The 14405-nt window shown below is 59.0% G+C and overlaps 1 protein-coding gene across 18 annotated transcripts in view; it reads left to right on the forward strand.

The window, feature by feature from the left end:
• The window catches only part of EPN2 (epsin 2), an 86523-nt gene that overhangs the window by 62891 nt on the left and 9227 nt on the right, over positions 1-14405 (forward strand). For 7 of the 18 annotated variants that reach the window (XM_089900235.1, XM_089900233.1, XM_089900234.1 and 4 more), the window contains 4 exons: positions 7064-7237; positions 7507-7593; positions 9496-9708; positions 11636-14379. In XM_089900235.1, the coding sequence (XP_089756361.1) occupies positions 7064-7237; positions 7507-7593; positions 9496-9708; positions 11636-11934 (773 nt within the window). In that variant the 3' untranslated portion in view covers positions 11935-14379. Of the gene's footprint in view, positions 1-7063; positions 7238-7506; positions 7594-9495; positions 9709-11635; positions 14383-14405 lie in introns of those variants that run through there. The other 11 variants (XR_016388830.1, XR_016388829.1, XM_089900240.1 and 8 more) reach the window with 6 other exon arrangements.

Genomic DNA, 14405 nt, shown 5'->3' on the forward strand with positions numbered 1-14405 from the left:
ATGCACCTGCAGTGGCCATGTGTGGTTGGTTCATGGACTGCCACTTTGCCGTCTTTTGCTACTTGCCCAACCCAGGGCTGTCTCCTCGGTTCTGATGCACTTGGCATTTTTACCAGTGACTTGGGGAAAACAGAGCATCAAAGCCCAGAGAGGCTGTTCGTTCCTCTGAGGTCACACAGCAAGCGAAGGGCAGGCTCAGTGCTCATGGCCCCCAGTCCTGGAGTCATCACGCCATCTTGGACTGCCGCTAAGGCCTTCTGTGGTTGCTCATGTCCGGGAAAGGTCCCCTCAGACTGCAACAGGGAGCGAGAACCGGTGTTAAAATGTTAGCTTGTCTGCTTTCTGCGTCCCCTGGGCCTGTGTGTTTTCACGTGGTTGGGGTCACATCGTGGGTACGTGTAGACATTTCTTTCTTCCGTACACGGGGAGCCTTTCCAGGCATCAGTCGAAGCTCTAGACGTCGGCTCCCGTGGGCAGTGCTAGCGCTCTGCCCTCAGCAGCACGGCAGGACGCGGCCTCAGCCCCGCTCCCAAGCTCACTGGACTGTGGTGACCATGAACTTGCTTCCTTCTTCTGAGACGCCGCTCTGGAGCGAGACACAGTGTCGGGCTTACTGCTTAGTCTGTGGTAGAATCTGCCAGTGTGTGTTTGGGGAACACCCCACCACCCCGAAACAGCTAGAAAGATCAGAGTCTCTTCCCCAGCACTGTGGGATGCGCCCTCTGGATGAAAGAAGCGCTGTTGTGAAAGCCGCCCTCGGTAGCGAGCCCTGCCTTTACCAGCTTGTGCCAAGGGGCCCCGGGAGGAAATGCTGGGGGCTGGGAGGAGGGAGAGCGGCGCCTGCCAGGTCAGCAGGGCACTTCCTGCACCTGCCAGGCACAAAGCAGCCGCCTGGGACAGCAGGGCTCACGGCCTGTGATTCCGACGGCCTTGGCCGGCTCAGCCCCCGCCCCCGCTCACTCCATGGCCCGCCGTGTGACTGCTTCCCTGTCCCATGGAGGCTCGTTGTGAGGCTCGGCGGGAGACGGATGGGGGAGCCGGGCGGGGGAGCCGGGCACACTCCCTGTGAATGGGCCCTCGGTCCTAGCCTCCCCTCCTCTCAGTCCCTCAACAAGTGCCTATTTGTCGGGTGTGTGGCCCTGCGGGGCTGTGGTGGGCGGAGCACAGTGGGGCCCATCGTGTCCCACGTGCGGTCAAGAGGGCAGTGCCCGAGGCCCGGGGCGGTGGGAGGCCAAGGAGTTCCAAGACGGCCTCTGCCTGGCAGGGCAGCCTGGTCCCCCTTACATGCCGGCTCCTCACGTGATGCTGTGTCCTGCTGTTTGGCTAGTGAGCGCCTGGCTGCGCTTGAAAACATGGCTCGGGTGTCCTGCTCGGGGAGACGGGGTCACCCTGTCCTCAGGACCCCTCCTTCCCCATGGTCGCCAGCTGCCCGTGACCCGCATGATAGGTACAGTCGCCGGGGCCGTGTTCCTCTTGCAGGGGAGGGCCTGGACCTGGGCCGTGCGGGCCAAACGATGCTCAGAGGAGCGAGGTGGTGCTGAGGGCCGCCTGTCTATGGCAGGGTCCGGCCCCACCAGACGTCCGTCTGTCCATCCAGCCTGCGATCCGAGCGGCCCAGGAGCTGCGTGGTTCTCCCGCACCAGCTCCCCTCCTAGCTGCTCGGGGAGCCTCTAAAAATGCACATGCCCAGGCCCTCCTTGGCATCTGTGTGTGCGGGGGTCAGTATTCTACTCACACCCCCAGGGGATTCCCAAGGGCCACAGCTGAGAACCGCTGGCCTGGTGCCCCCTGAGCTGCGTGGTGAGTGAATCCCTCTGAATCAAAGGCGTTTGCAGACTCTCTGCGTGGGCTGTGCAGAGTTGGGGCAGCTCTAGCTATGTGTTTCTACACCCAAGTCAGACATTTACCCGGAACCTTCCAGAAGTGCTCTCCAGCGTCGACGGTGCCCATGATGGGAGTCGGGGTGACCGCAGGGTCCCCGCAGCCCTGAGACTCTGTGGGTCCCTCAGGCCCCACCAGTTGCCAGCACCTTGGTGTGTCAGGTCCTCTCTGAGGCCCGGGAGAGCGGCGTGAGCTCGGCCCCCGTGAGCAGGTGCCTGTGAGGGGGCTGCAGGGTGGGGACTGTGCCCCCAAGCGGGCCGGGGAGGCCGTCTGATGGGTAGGACGCCATGTTGTACCCAGTGGGGACGGGTAGCTCTGCCCTCAGGCCGGTTCGACCCAGTGGCTGAGCCGGTGTCACCAAGACCCAGGCCCCCTGCTCTGCCCCCACCCACTGGGCCCCTCCCCTCTCCCTTTGGCCTCAGAAGCTCAAGGCCTGGGTGACGGCTCTGGGTGCTCACAGCCCGGGGATGGAGAGGATCTCCCTGGACCTCATGGACCTCTCTGGGATGCAGGAGTGGGGAGCTGGGACTGGGGGTGGGCTGGTGAAGACCCTCCCCTGTTGCAGCGCAGGGTCCGCCCACTCAGACCGGGACTAGGGAGTGGTGAGGGGACAGTTCTCCCGAGGAAGATCAGGGGATTCCCTCCAGAAGAGAGGAGGTGGGTGCTGGAAAGTGACCAGGGAGCGTCTCCCGATGGGGGCGCGTCTGCCCAGCAGTCAGGCGCAGGGGAGGAGTGCAGGGCTCCCAGTCCGGGTCCTTGGGCACAGACACGCTGGGACGTGAACTGTGAGCCCGCAGTTCTCGCGGGCGCTGCTGAGCGGGGGAGGTCGAGGCCCCACGGGAGCCAGAAGCAGCCTGGCACCAGGTCCGGGTCCTCTGCGACCTCCCCATCCTGCGTCCTCTCCGTTGCGTCTCGGCAGCTCTGAAGACACGTCCCAGCTCTTCTAACCTGCAGTCCAGCTCCCTCCCTGACGCAGTTTCCACCCTGGCAGCTTCCTCCAGTTGAGACAGGAAACCAAGGCCCCCGAGGTGCTGTGTTGGGGGCAGAGCGAGGGCGCACCCCGGCTGTGTGACTCCAGCCGGGACCAGGTGTCCCGCTGGCCGAAGTGGGCCCGGGAGAGTGGGGTCCGTCCCAGGGGAGGTTGTTCTGCGTGAGACACTGGGCGGACGGGAGTGAAAGGTCGGAGGAGCTTCTGGGAGCCTCAGGAGGGTTGTGGGCTTGGGGGCGGCGGCTGGAGAAGCCCCAAGTCCACACCAGAGCTGGCCGGCCGCCAGTGGGTGACAGGCGTGAGGCTGCCCTGGCTCGTCCGTCCTGGTTGCCGTGGCAAGCCTGGGGGAGGCCGGCCGGTGGCGGTGCGTCTTCTTCAAAGCCAAGGAGCCCCTTTCACGGCCGGGCCCTGTGCGATGCCCTGCCTGGGGACGGGCCCCGGGCGCTGAGTCCACGGGCGTCAGGGAGCAGTGCCCGGTCTTTTCACCCCGCCTGGTGCCCCCAGGAGCTCGCTGTCCAGGGGGACTCCTGGTAAACGAGTAGCCACGGAGCTTTCTGGAGAGTGCTCCGGAGGAGTTGGGGGTGCGTGCAGGCAGAATGCGGACGCGGCTTTTTGGAGTTCCAGGAAAGTAATGTTTGAAAAGATAGCGACGGAGGGCTTTCAAGGATTGTGGCCAGGGGCTTCCTCTCAGAGCTGGGGAGCCTAGTGAGCCCTACACAGGGTAATCAGAGAAACCCACACCCAGACGTGCAGTCAGGAGACTGGAGGACAGCAAAGGGAGAGGACATCAGAGATGATCCCCCGGGAGCAGGGAAGAGCGGCAGTCAGGCCAGCGGCCGAGTCCCAGCAGTGACGAGAACGTCGGGGCGGTGGGATGACGTCCTCAGGGCCCACCGGGAGAACATCCTTCTCCTGAGAGCAACGGTGAGATAGAGAAACCACCGAAAACCTCACCCACCAGAATCCTGCATCCGGTAAAGGTATCCTTCAGGAATGAGGGTGAAAGGGTACCATTTCCAGCCCCACAAAAACTGCCAAGGGAAGTTCTTCCAGCTGACATGGAAGACAACCAGACGGAAACTCAGATCTCGGGAAGGAATGGAGAATATCAGGAATACAGAACTAGGCAGGAGAAGATGTTTAAATAAGAATATGAGAAAGTTGGAGCAGCGTGATTCATAAGCCTGTGAAGGTGTCGTCTCAGCAACTGGAGAGCACGCGTTCTTTCCAGTCACACGCAAGATGCAAAGCATCAATTGCGTGCTAGGCAAAAAGCCTCTGCCAAGTCAGAAAACTGGATCACATAGAACGCACCTTCTGACCACAGTACACTCAAGTTTAAAGTCGGTAGCAAAAAGATAAGTAGAAGACTCCATGCACCTGACATTTTAAAAACACTTCTACATTCTTGAGTCAAATAAGAAATTATAGTGACAGAAATATTTAGAACCAAATAATAACGTAACTATTTTCACATCAGAATACATAGGACAATGGAAGTGATAGTAAGAGGAAAATTTAGAGCTTTTAATGTTTGCATTAGTCCAGAAGAAAGGTACAAGATTGATGAGGTGTTGAGGCTTGGATGGTGTCACGCCCAAGTCAGGTGGAAGGAACGCAACAGTGAGGAGAACAGAAGCTAACAAGTTAGGACACAGACAGAGTAATATCCACAAACCCCGAAGTTGGTCACTGAAAAGAGTAATAAAATAGAGAAATCTCTGGCAAGAGTAGTTCTGAAAAGTAAAGAGGAAAGGCCAAGCAGTGTAGGTGCGGGCCCTGCCGAGATTCCACACAGAGTAAGAGGCGTTTGATCGAGTCTGTGCTGACAGATCTGAGGACTTAGATAAAACGGGTAAATTAAAAAGGAAGACTCTGCAAAGCTGGCGGAAGGACAGTAGGACACCTGTAAATAGGGAAAGTCCTGTAATCATTAAAGGAACCGAGTAAGTCACTCACCTCCCTCTCGTTCCCTAAATCACCCAGAGGGCTTTGCTGGAAGTTCTCAAGCCATTCAAGAAACAACTCCAGGGACTTCCCGGGTGGTCCAAGCGCTTAAGACTCGGCACTCCCAATGCAGGGGGCCCGGCTTTGATCCCTGGTCAGGGAACTAGATCCCGCATGCCGCAGCTAAAAGATCCGGCGTGCCGCAACGAAGATCCCACGTGCCGTAACTAAGACCCGGCGCAGCCAAAATAAATAAATAAATATTAAAAACAAAAAAGAAAGAAACAACTCCACTCTATACAAACTCCTTCAGGGGGTGGGAAAAGGGAGTATTCCTACTCATTTTGTGGGCTAGCATAACCTTAACACCAAAACCAGACAGAAGATACACAGTGTGAGAGCAAACAGGTCAGGCCAGGCCCACTTTAGGAATATAGGTGCAAAAACCCTAAGCAAAGAAGCAACTGTAAATCCGGAACGAGGAAAATATAAAAATGATACAGTACCTCGTGAAGAGCATTGTTTGCAAGGACCAAATCACTAGGAAATGTATTAATGTACCATATGAACAGGCCCAAAGAGAAAAATCACGTGATCATCCTATTAGAGGCAGAAACAGGCTGACAAAATTCACCAGCTCTTTATCGCAGAAGTCTTAGCGAACTTGGAATAAGGGGGAACTTCCATAACCTGATAAAGAGCTTCTGAAAGGAAAAACGCCTATTGTGGTAAATGGTGCCATTTAATGGTATACGTTTAAGAGCAAAACGTGGACACAGTCCGTTCCCCTGCTCTGCGTTGGGACGGGTGGTCCTGGCCAACAAAGCGAGGCGGGAAAATGAGGGACTTGGAAGAACTAAGCTGTCATCGCTTTCAAGGGATGTGACCGTGTACATAGACTCCCAAAGAGTTTCTGCAAATGAGGTGATTGGAATTAAGAGTTATTAGAATTACCGTAAGAATAAATAGGATGCAACTAACACAACAATGTAAAGCAATTATACATTGCTTCTTTAACACCCAATAAAGATTTTAAAGAAGAAAAAAAGAATAAATAGGATGTATTTCAATGATTAGAATTAAGAGTTTAGCAAGATTGCTGAATACAAAAATTAGTATGCGAAATTAAATTGTTTCTCTGCATAGCAATAAGTAACTAGAAAATGAAGTTTTAAAAATATGCCAGTCCCTAAAGTTGTATAAATCCCTCATGGAAATAAAGGATAAAGTAAAAAGTATGATCCAGGCCATGTGCAAGGGCGTGTGGAGGTGGAGTTCCTGCGTGTCCCGAAAAGCACAAATTAGAGGAAAATCCTGCTGCGTTCTACTCCATCCAAGTGAGAACTTCTCTGTTCATCAAAAGATTGCATGAGGAGAGTGAAGGGAAAGGCCACAAGTTAGGAGAAAGTGTTTGGAACTCAAGGAAGAGAATCAGCACCCAGACGTGGAAGGAACCCGTCAAATCAATGAAAACAAAAAACCCAAGGGAGGCGGGTGGAGACGGGACCAGGCCCCTGGTGGGAGAGGAGGCGTGAGGGGCCTGGGAAGGAGCAAGCTGATGCCCGTGTCTGCGGTGAAGGGCCGCATGTGCCTCACAGCGACAGCTACACCAGCCATGCCTTCTGTCACAGGATGAAGTATTAGATAGCAGTAATCAACACGTTTCAGCTGCACACCAACGCAGCTCAGTCTCCCGGATAAACCTCTGCGTGAACACAGCCGCCCCCGAGAGCACCCCGACGGCGTGTCTGGTAGCACACGGCTCAGGGGCCCGGCACCGCTCGCCCCCTCGGCCCCCTCCGTGGCGAAACCGGAGCTCGTGGAGGGAGGTGTGGACGACTGGGGTGGGGCGTGGGGGCCATGCAGTGGTTGTCTGAGATGGTCCGCGGGGGGAGCAGGTGCGTGGGTGCTCTGTGCAGGTGGACGGATGCACGCGTGCATGCATGACCCACTCCCCACCCTGCACAGGCCCGGGCGTTGGAGTCTGTCCCATCCTTTAGGGAGTGGATGTGTTAGCGCACAGCTGTTTGTTTGATGCCTCTCCATGCCGCACCGCGTGTCTGCTGCGTGCAGGCAGGGAGGACACTGCCGGGCAAGCTCTGCCGTGGCGGAGGCCGCGGGGGCTCCGTGCTCCCTTCCCCGGGCGCTCCCCCCAGGGTGCTCCTGTGGCCCCAGGTCCTCTCCCTCTCACCCTGGCTGCCCAGCCCTTTCTGGGAGCATCTCTGAACCGACCCCACCTTCCCACAGGTGCCAAGCCAGCCACCTCCGTCGACCCATGGGGGTTGCCCACCGGAGCCGGCACACGCTCCGTCCCCAAGGGCTCTGACCCCTGGGCCGCCCCGCAGCAGCCAGCCCCCAGTGCCGGGAAAGCCGCTGACCCCTGGGCCGCAGCGTCGGCCGCCAAGCCCGCATCCCCCTCTGGTGAGCCCCCCGCCCCCTGGCCCCTCGGCTTCAGTTTGGGGAGGGGGAGGTGGGGCAGGGGCAGCCGAGAGCCCTGCTCTGCATGGGGAGGCCCCTCCCGGTGCCTACCTTGCCCACCCAGGGACCCCACACCCCCGCTGCCCCCCGACTCTCCGGGTTCTCCCCCGTGAGGGCTACAGACGCCGGCCCACCTCTGGTCCCCCCCCCGATGGGGAAGCACATGGCAGAGAAGTGGAGACACCGCACAGCCACTGCTGCTCTCTCCCCAGGGGCTTTTGATCTCTTCAGTAATTTGAATGGTACAATTAAAGATGACTTTTCTGAATTTGACAACCTCCGAACTTCAAAAAAAGCAGGTACGTAACGGCGGTGGTGGTGGTGGTTTCTGTGCCGTCCTGTGCCCCTGACCAGCCCCGTTGCTGCAGGCATCACAGTCAGGAACCTGGCGACTCCACGCGTGTGCACGTGTCTGACCTGGGAGCCGGGGGTCTGACTCAGGGATTCACATTCACGGGGCAGCGGCGGCAGGAATGCCCTTGAGCTTTCTGTCACCCTCTCCTCTCCTCCAGCCACCTCTGTTCCTCGGCCTCGCGCCCTGGGCCCTGTGGCCGCTGGCGGAAGCCCACTGCCCTGGCTCCCCGGCCGGCCCAGCGCAGCCCTGCCATCTCCACCAGCCTTCCTCTTCCCGGCTCCCCAAAGGCACCCCCTTTTCCAGACCACCCGGCTCTCTGTGTGGGCAGGCATCTGTGATGCACACACGTGCACACTCTGCAGAAGACCCTGCTCCTCCCCGAGCGCCCCTGGGCTGGGAGGTGGGAGGGAGACTGGGCCCCGAGGGGCAGAGGGAGGGGGCTGGATGCCCTCTTCACACAGGCCTGTGGGGCTGGGGACAGAGTCAGGTGGCGCCTGCCTTCCTCAGGGCCACCCCTCCCAGCTGCACCGAGCAACTTTTCTCCTTTCTCTCTCCTCTCCTGGCTTCCTCGCTCCCCGTTTCCCACTGCCCCTCCCCCGCCTCCCCCAGCAGGCAGGGCTGGGCTGGCCTAAGGTAGGAGCAGCCTGGCACCCCTCACCGCCCACCCCCACCCCACCCCCCCCCACCCCCCGCCCCCGGGCCCTCTCAGCTCCAGGGGCCCAGAAGCAACTTAGAGCTGCTGCTTCCCTGGGTTTCTTTTGCCGCATTAAAAAAGCAACAAAATTCCGTGTGTCTCTTCCACAGGCCCAAGTACAACCTAACTGTCCTTGCTCGCTCCCCACCCCTCAGGGAGAAGCCTAAGCACCCTTCCCTGGGCTTGTGAAGTATTTACCCCAATTCTGGAGGTGTTCCCATTGTAGAAAGTGGGAAAGTTTATGGAAGACAATGAAAATCATCTGTAATTCTTCCATCTACACGTGGCCACTGTGCTCCCTCCCAGCACTTTTTCTGAGCTCTTACGGATGGAGGGAGTCAAATCCTGCCCCCACCACTTCTTTTTTTTTTTCCACCACTTTTATGGAAAAGCGGATTGAGAACATATTCTTTCAACATTACAAATCCTTTAGAAATAGCTTTATAGTGTCTCTTTGTAGGGCTCAGCGACAAGTTACTGGGTTCCGTAAGATATTACGGGAAAACCCGAACTTTTTGGCCAACCCAATATTTAATCGTTAATTTTGGGGAGGGCATTTTAAGTTGATTTCAAGTTGTGCTAAAGTAAATAATGCCATAGCGAACATCTCTGTGCTTCAGCCCCTGCTCACACTTTGCGTGATCTCCTGAGTCTTCGGGACCCGTGTCCCCATCACCATCTCACAGAGCAGAGCAGCCACATTCCTGCCGGCCTGCCTCAGCACACCCTCTGTTGGCTGAATTTTTAAAAGTCATTTGCTTTCTTCTTACTGTCAAGCAATTCATGTTCACCGTAGAAAATTTAGAAAATGAAAACATTTTTAAAAATGTGAACTACTCATGTGTGGCCACCAACCCAAAATGCCATCTTAATATTTGTGGAGATTGTGCTGCACTGTTCTGTCCCTGCTCCTCCCTCATCGCGCCTTCCGTCCCTGGACTCAGGTCTGGTTGTACTTGCCCTGCCCTGTGGCTGACCGTGGCTCCAGGTTGGGGCTGTTGGAAATAGCACTGCAGCGAACGCCCCATTCCTTGGGCAGCCGCACGCATCCCCGGCGAGTCGGCGTCCGGGGACATCGGGGTTTGCTCTGGAGGCTTCGGGGTTGGATGAGCCCTCCAGGCTCACCAGCCCGTGTGTGTCCTTGTCTTGCAGCCAAGGCGGCGTCTCCGCCGGCCCAGAACAGTGGAACTACCAGCCCCGACCCCTTTGAGTCCCAGCCCCCGACCGTGGCCTCAAGCAAGCCCAGCGGCACCCGGAAAACCCCCGAGTCTTTCCTGGGCCCCAACGCAGCCCTGGTGAACCTGGACTCGCTGGTGACCAAGCCAGCCCCACCGGCACAGTCCCTCAACCCCTTCCTGGCACCAGGTATGCTTGCTTCCCGGCCTTCCTCTGGCCGTCTGCCCTTCCTGAGAGCGGCTCTGGGGCAGGCCTATGGGCACTGACCTCCCCTCCACCTCTGCGGGGGACTCTTCCCTCGGGGACCACAGGCGGGGACCAGGCTTAGGGGCGTGCTGGCCCCAGCTGAGCAGTAGCGGAGTGCCGGGCATCCTGGTCCAGCCCTCGCGCCTCTCGGGACTCGGGGGCTGGAAAACAAACCCTGTCCTCAGTTGAGACCGCTGAGCAGAAGCTGCCCCTGACTTGGGGCCCCAGCCAGGGAGACCCTTTAGCGAGCGCCAGTTTTAGGTCAGCTGGAGGCGGACAGTGCTGGGGCTGAGGGGAGGAGCCTGGGTTTGCTGCCCAGCAGCCCTGTTTTCGGGTTGAGGGTAACTGGGCTCTCTGCTGGGCCATGCTCCAGGGACCCCAAGAGCCCTCACTTCGCCCCTGCTGCTGGATTCTGCCTTATCTGGGGCTGGCACTCACGCTTGCCCCCAAGCCCGTCCTCCCTGCCGGTGGGCTCTCCACCCTCAGGAGCTCCACGTGGGCTGCAGGACAAGCCCCAGCCCTCGAGTGAGTGGCCAGGGCCTCCGTGTCCCGTGCCCCCGCCCGCGCCAGCCCCCTGTGCGCTCAGCCTCTCAGCTGCGTGGGCCACTCTCCGCCCCCGGCCCACCCCAGCCCCCCGTCTGCTCAGCCCCTCAGCTGCGTGGGCTGCTCTCTGCCCCCCGCTACACGTCCTGTTCCCTCTGCCGGGACGTCTCCCTCCTCTTCTCCGGGGCTGGGGATTCGGAACCCCCTTCGCTTCTCATTTCGGGCAACCCTTTTCCTTGAGGAAGCCCCTGCCCTTCCCCAGAGTTTTCCCAGAAAGGCCTTGGGCTCCGCAAGGGCAGGAACAAGTCACCTTCAAGGTGTTTGGCCTCAGACCTGAGGACTTGGCAGACTGAGGTCGGGGACCCTCTGGCAGAAGCAGTATGTGTGTGATGCCTGGGTCCTGCCCGGCCGTGCGCTCCTGAGGGGGGTAGGGAACGTGGTTGCCACCAGTGGGGGTGGCTCCAGGGCAGAGCTGGCCGACAGCCAGGGGTCTGCCCCGAGGGCCCCTGCAGGAGCTCCACTGCCAGGCCGTGGGGGGCCGGTCAGGGCCTGGGGGCTACAGCCAAGACGCAGGAGGCTCCGGCAGCCCCCCGGCCCTCCAGGGCCATCCTCCTGGCTCTTCCCCTTTCTGGTCCTACTCTGTAGTCTAGTCTGCTCATCTCTAGCCGGGGTGATCTGATCTGCACAGCCCTCTTCCCACGGCTCCGAGGAGCGACTGATGCAAGAGCGTTGGGGTGTCCTCGTGGAGAGCAGGCGGCATCTCCTCTGGTGACCTGGGGGTGCCTTCCTGGCAGCCTTTGTGAGCAGGGGCTGGGCCGAGTTGGAGACTCAGTGCCGGCAGCGCCCGTGGTTTTTGGCCAGGGTATCAGTAGATGTTTCTGCTGAACTCGGGGAAGGGTTTCTGGTATGAGAGGAATTCCGGAAACACTGGGCAGGACGGCGCTGTATCTGCTTCTAGACTGCAGGACTTCTCAGAGCCTTTATTATGCCAGGGTCCCCAGGTGCGGGCCGCCCTGCGCTTCCCACCTCCCCCGTGGCTCCCCTCTCTCCCCGCACCTCTCTCCTCTCCCCTCTCCCTCTGGTCGCAGAGCTAGGCTGGCTGGCTGGCTGAGAGAACGAGGGAGGGCGCCCGGGGTGCCAGCCCGGAGGAGGAGCTGGGCCCCGTGAGCCTGGCCCCTTGCTGGGCTCCTCACGGCCTGACTCTCCCAGTCCCGACACCAGGCCCAGAGGGGCGGGCAGGCTGCCCCAGTGGCCGCTGTGCTGCGGTCGTCCAGGCCTGGCCATGCTGCTGCTCTGACCGCGGCCACCCTGCCCGCTCTCTCGCCAGGTGCCGCCGCGGCCTCAGCCCCGGTCAACCCCTTCCAGGTGAACCAGCCGCAGCCGCTGACGCTGAACCAGCTGCGGGGGAGCCCGGTGCTGGGGTGCAGCGCGTCCTTCGGGCCCGGCCCGGCTGTGGAGCCCGTGGCTGTGGCCTCCGTGACGTCCGCAGCCTCCCACCCAGCCCTGGGGGCTGGCGGCTCCTCCCTGCCACCGCTGGGCCCCGCTGCTGTGAACATGGTGGGCAGCCTGGGTGTCCCCCCATCGGCAGCTCAGGCCACCGGCACAACCAACCCGTTCCTCCTCTAGTGCGCCCCCCCCCCCCAAGGACCCGCCGCAGAGCATCCGTGCCGAGGACGCCGGGCAGGGGCTCTCGCCTGTGGAATGGGGTCTGAGAGTGGGGTGGGTGTGCAGAGGGTGTCTTTGCGGCCCTGGCCCTCAGCCTGAGGGTCGAGAGGCGGTGGGCTTACTGAGGCGTCATCACGCGGCACGTGGGTCCCCGAGCCTGTGTCGGGCGGGAGGACCCCTGACCCAGCCTGGCCGCAGGCCCGGCCCCCGTGGAGATCTGCCGGCCCTCGGGGGCCTTGGATGAGGAGGCGGCAGTGCTCAGTGCTGGCCCAGCCTCAGCCCCGGGCCTCTGGGAGCCCCCCTGCCCAGGACCTGGCCCCCACCCCCAGCCCTGGCGACCCCCCAGGCGTGGACGGGATGGAGTGCGGGCTCCTCAGACACTGACCTTTGGGGGACGCGGTTGTGCGTATTTTACTTTTCTTTGGCTCGTGTGTGAGTTCAAAGTAAATGCCACCACCGTGGAACAACTCTTGACTTAAACCCACTAGAGCAAGCTTTAAACTAACCTGAGCGTAGCCCTGCCGCGTGCTCCATGCTTGTACACGTTTGCACAGGTTTTGTTTAGTACAGTTTCATATTTGTTTGCAGAATTATCGAATAGTCTTTTTTGGCTAATATTTTTATAACGTCGTTCTTATTTAACTGTCTAGTTTTGATAGAATTTACCAGGTCTGGCTGGATTAAGATATTGGCAGCGTCATGTTAGTGGTGTAAGTCCTCTTATTTATGGTTTTAACTCTGTAAGAAAATTTAAATAGGAAGAGACAAAAAAAATGCCTTATGGAAAAACTAAAGCAAATTCTTTATAGGAAAACATATGGGAATTTGATTATGCATAAAAGATGTTTATTTAAAAGGAAAAGAAAACTACAACAGTAACAAAAAATCGTAGCCTCCAGTTGCCTTTCCCTTTAACTCCTTTTTTTGGTGGATTACCAAACTGATTGACTTCCAGCCTTTTTGGCTAGATCTTAAGAGAGAGGCTATTTTTCTTACTGATGAACCAACATGAAGAAAGTTAAAGACAAAAAAAATCTAACATATGAATGTGACTCATCAGGTTTTATCAGCTAACTCCTTTCTGTGACTGAAGGCATGCAGTTAACAAGTCTTCGTTTACAGTGGGAACGTGGGAAGGAGAGGCTTCTGGAACCCTGTGTCTGTGACCCCCTCTATCTTACTCCACACTCAGGGTAGAGGTGGGGACAGCGGGGGGGGGGCGTCATGTCGGGGGCAGCCCAGGCTGACAGGGGGAGGGCCCAGGGCTGGCCCCGACCTACGCACCCGCCCTCCAGACACCCGTTGCAACGTAGAAGTAATCATCTCTTACTTGGCAGAGGAAGAAAAAATCATTCTCACCCAGAAGAGATTTTTAGCGAACGTGCACTAATCTTACCTCCTTCTCCCCTGCTTTCCTCACCCCGCCCACCACTATAAAAAAGTATTAGGTAAGTCACAAATGAAAGACCAGAAGAGACTTGCTTCTCCCCAGGGCAGGGCCATTTCCCCCGAGTCCTGTCTGTCTGGTCAGCCGGCCTGGCGGGCACCTCAGTCTCACTCCACGTGGCGGACGTCTCACCTCTAGCACCAAGGGCAGCTGACAGCTGGGGGTCTCTCCTGGGGGGATGGGGCCCCTCCCCCCTCTCTGGTTCCAGGAGCTCTGACCCTTGGCGCTGGGCACGGGAGGCTGACTCAGAACTGCCTGCTCAGGCCACTCCTGTTGCCATGTAAAAGAGCTCACCCGTACTCCTCCCTGGGGCTACCCCCGGCCCAGAGCTCCTGCCCAGCCCCTGAGACCTGGGGCTGGACCATGGGCTCCAGAGTCATCCACGAAGGCCCGTCCGGCCTCTCCCAGCAGCCTGGGGGAGGGTGGGGCAGGGTGGGGCTCGGGGCAAGGTGCTCCCCCGGGAGGTAGGGGCCGACCCCCTCACCGGGCACAGGACCACGCTACTGGGGTCATGATTCCTCGTGAGAGTGAGGGGCCCTTCCCGATGGGACTTTAAGGCCCCGATGTCACAGCCAGTGGCCCACCCAGGCCCAGGCAGACTCCCGCCCAGCTCCCGGCTCAGGCCCACCCCCAGGTGCCTCATCCGTGTTGCCCGTTGCACTGATCATGAAGCCACTGGTGCTGCCACACGTGTGGGACACATGCCATCAAGCTCCCTCCTGCCGGGCACCGTGGTAGGGGTGTTGCCCAGCCGTTTTCTCAGTCCCAGGGGCGGGTGGCCGGTTTGGAACTCGTGTTGACTGTTGATACTTATTTACTGTATAAATATAATTTATCATTTGTATCACGACGTGGTTTCTGGCTGTGTCCTTCCCCCGCCCCCACCCTTATCAATCCGGAGGCATCGGGAGAGGCGCGCTTGGGAGCTGGTTCCTGCCTGGAGTCCAGCTTGGCCTGCGGTTCACAAGGCCACCGACCCGGTCTC

This window comes from Delphinapterus leucas, chromosome 19, assembly GCF_059928025.1.
Source record: "Delphinapterus leucas isolate spDelLeu-1000000601 "Yukka" chromosome 19, BTC_Dleu_Yukka2, whole genome shotgun sequence".
NCBI classification, from domain to species: domain Eukaryota; kingdom Metazoa; phylum Chordata; class Mammalia; order Artiodactyla; family Monodontidae; genus Delphinapterus; species Delphinapterus leucas.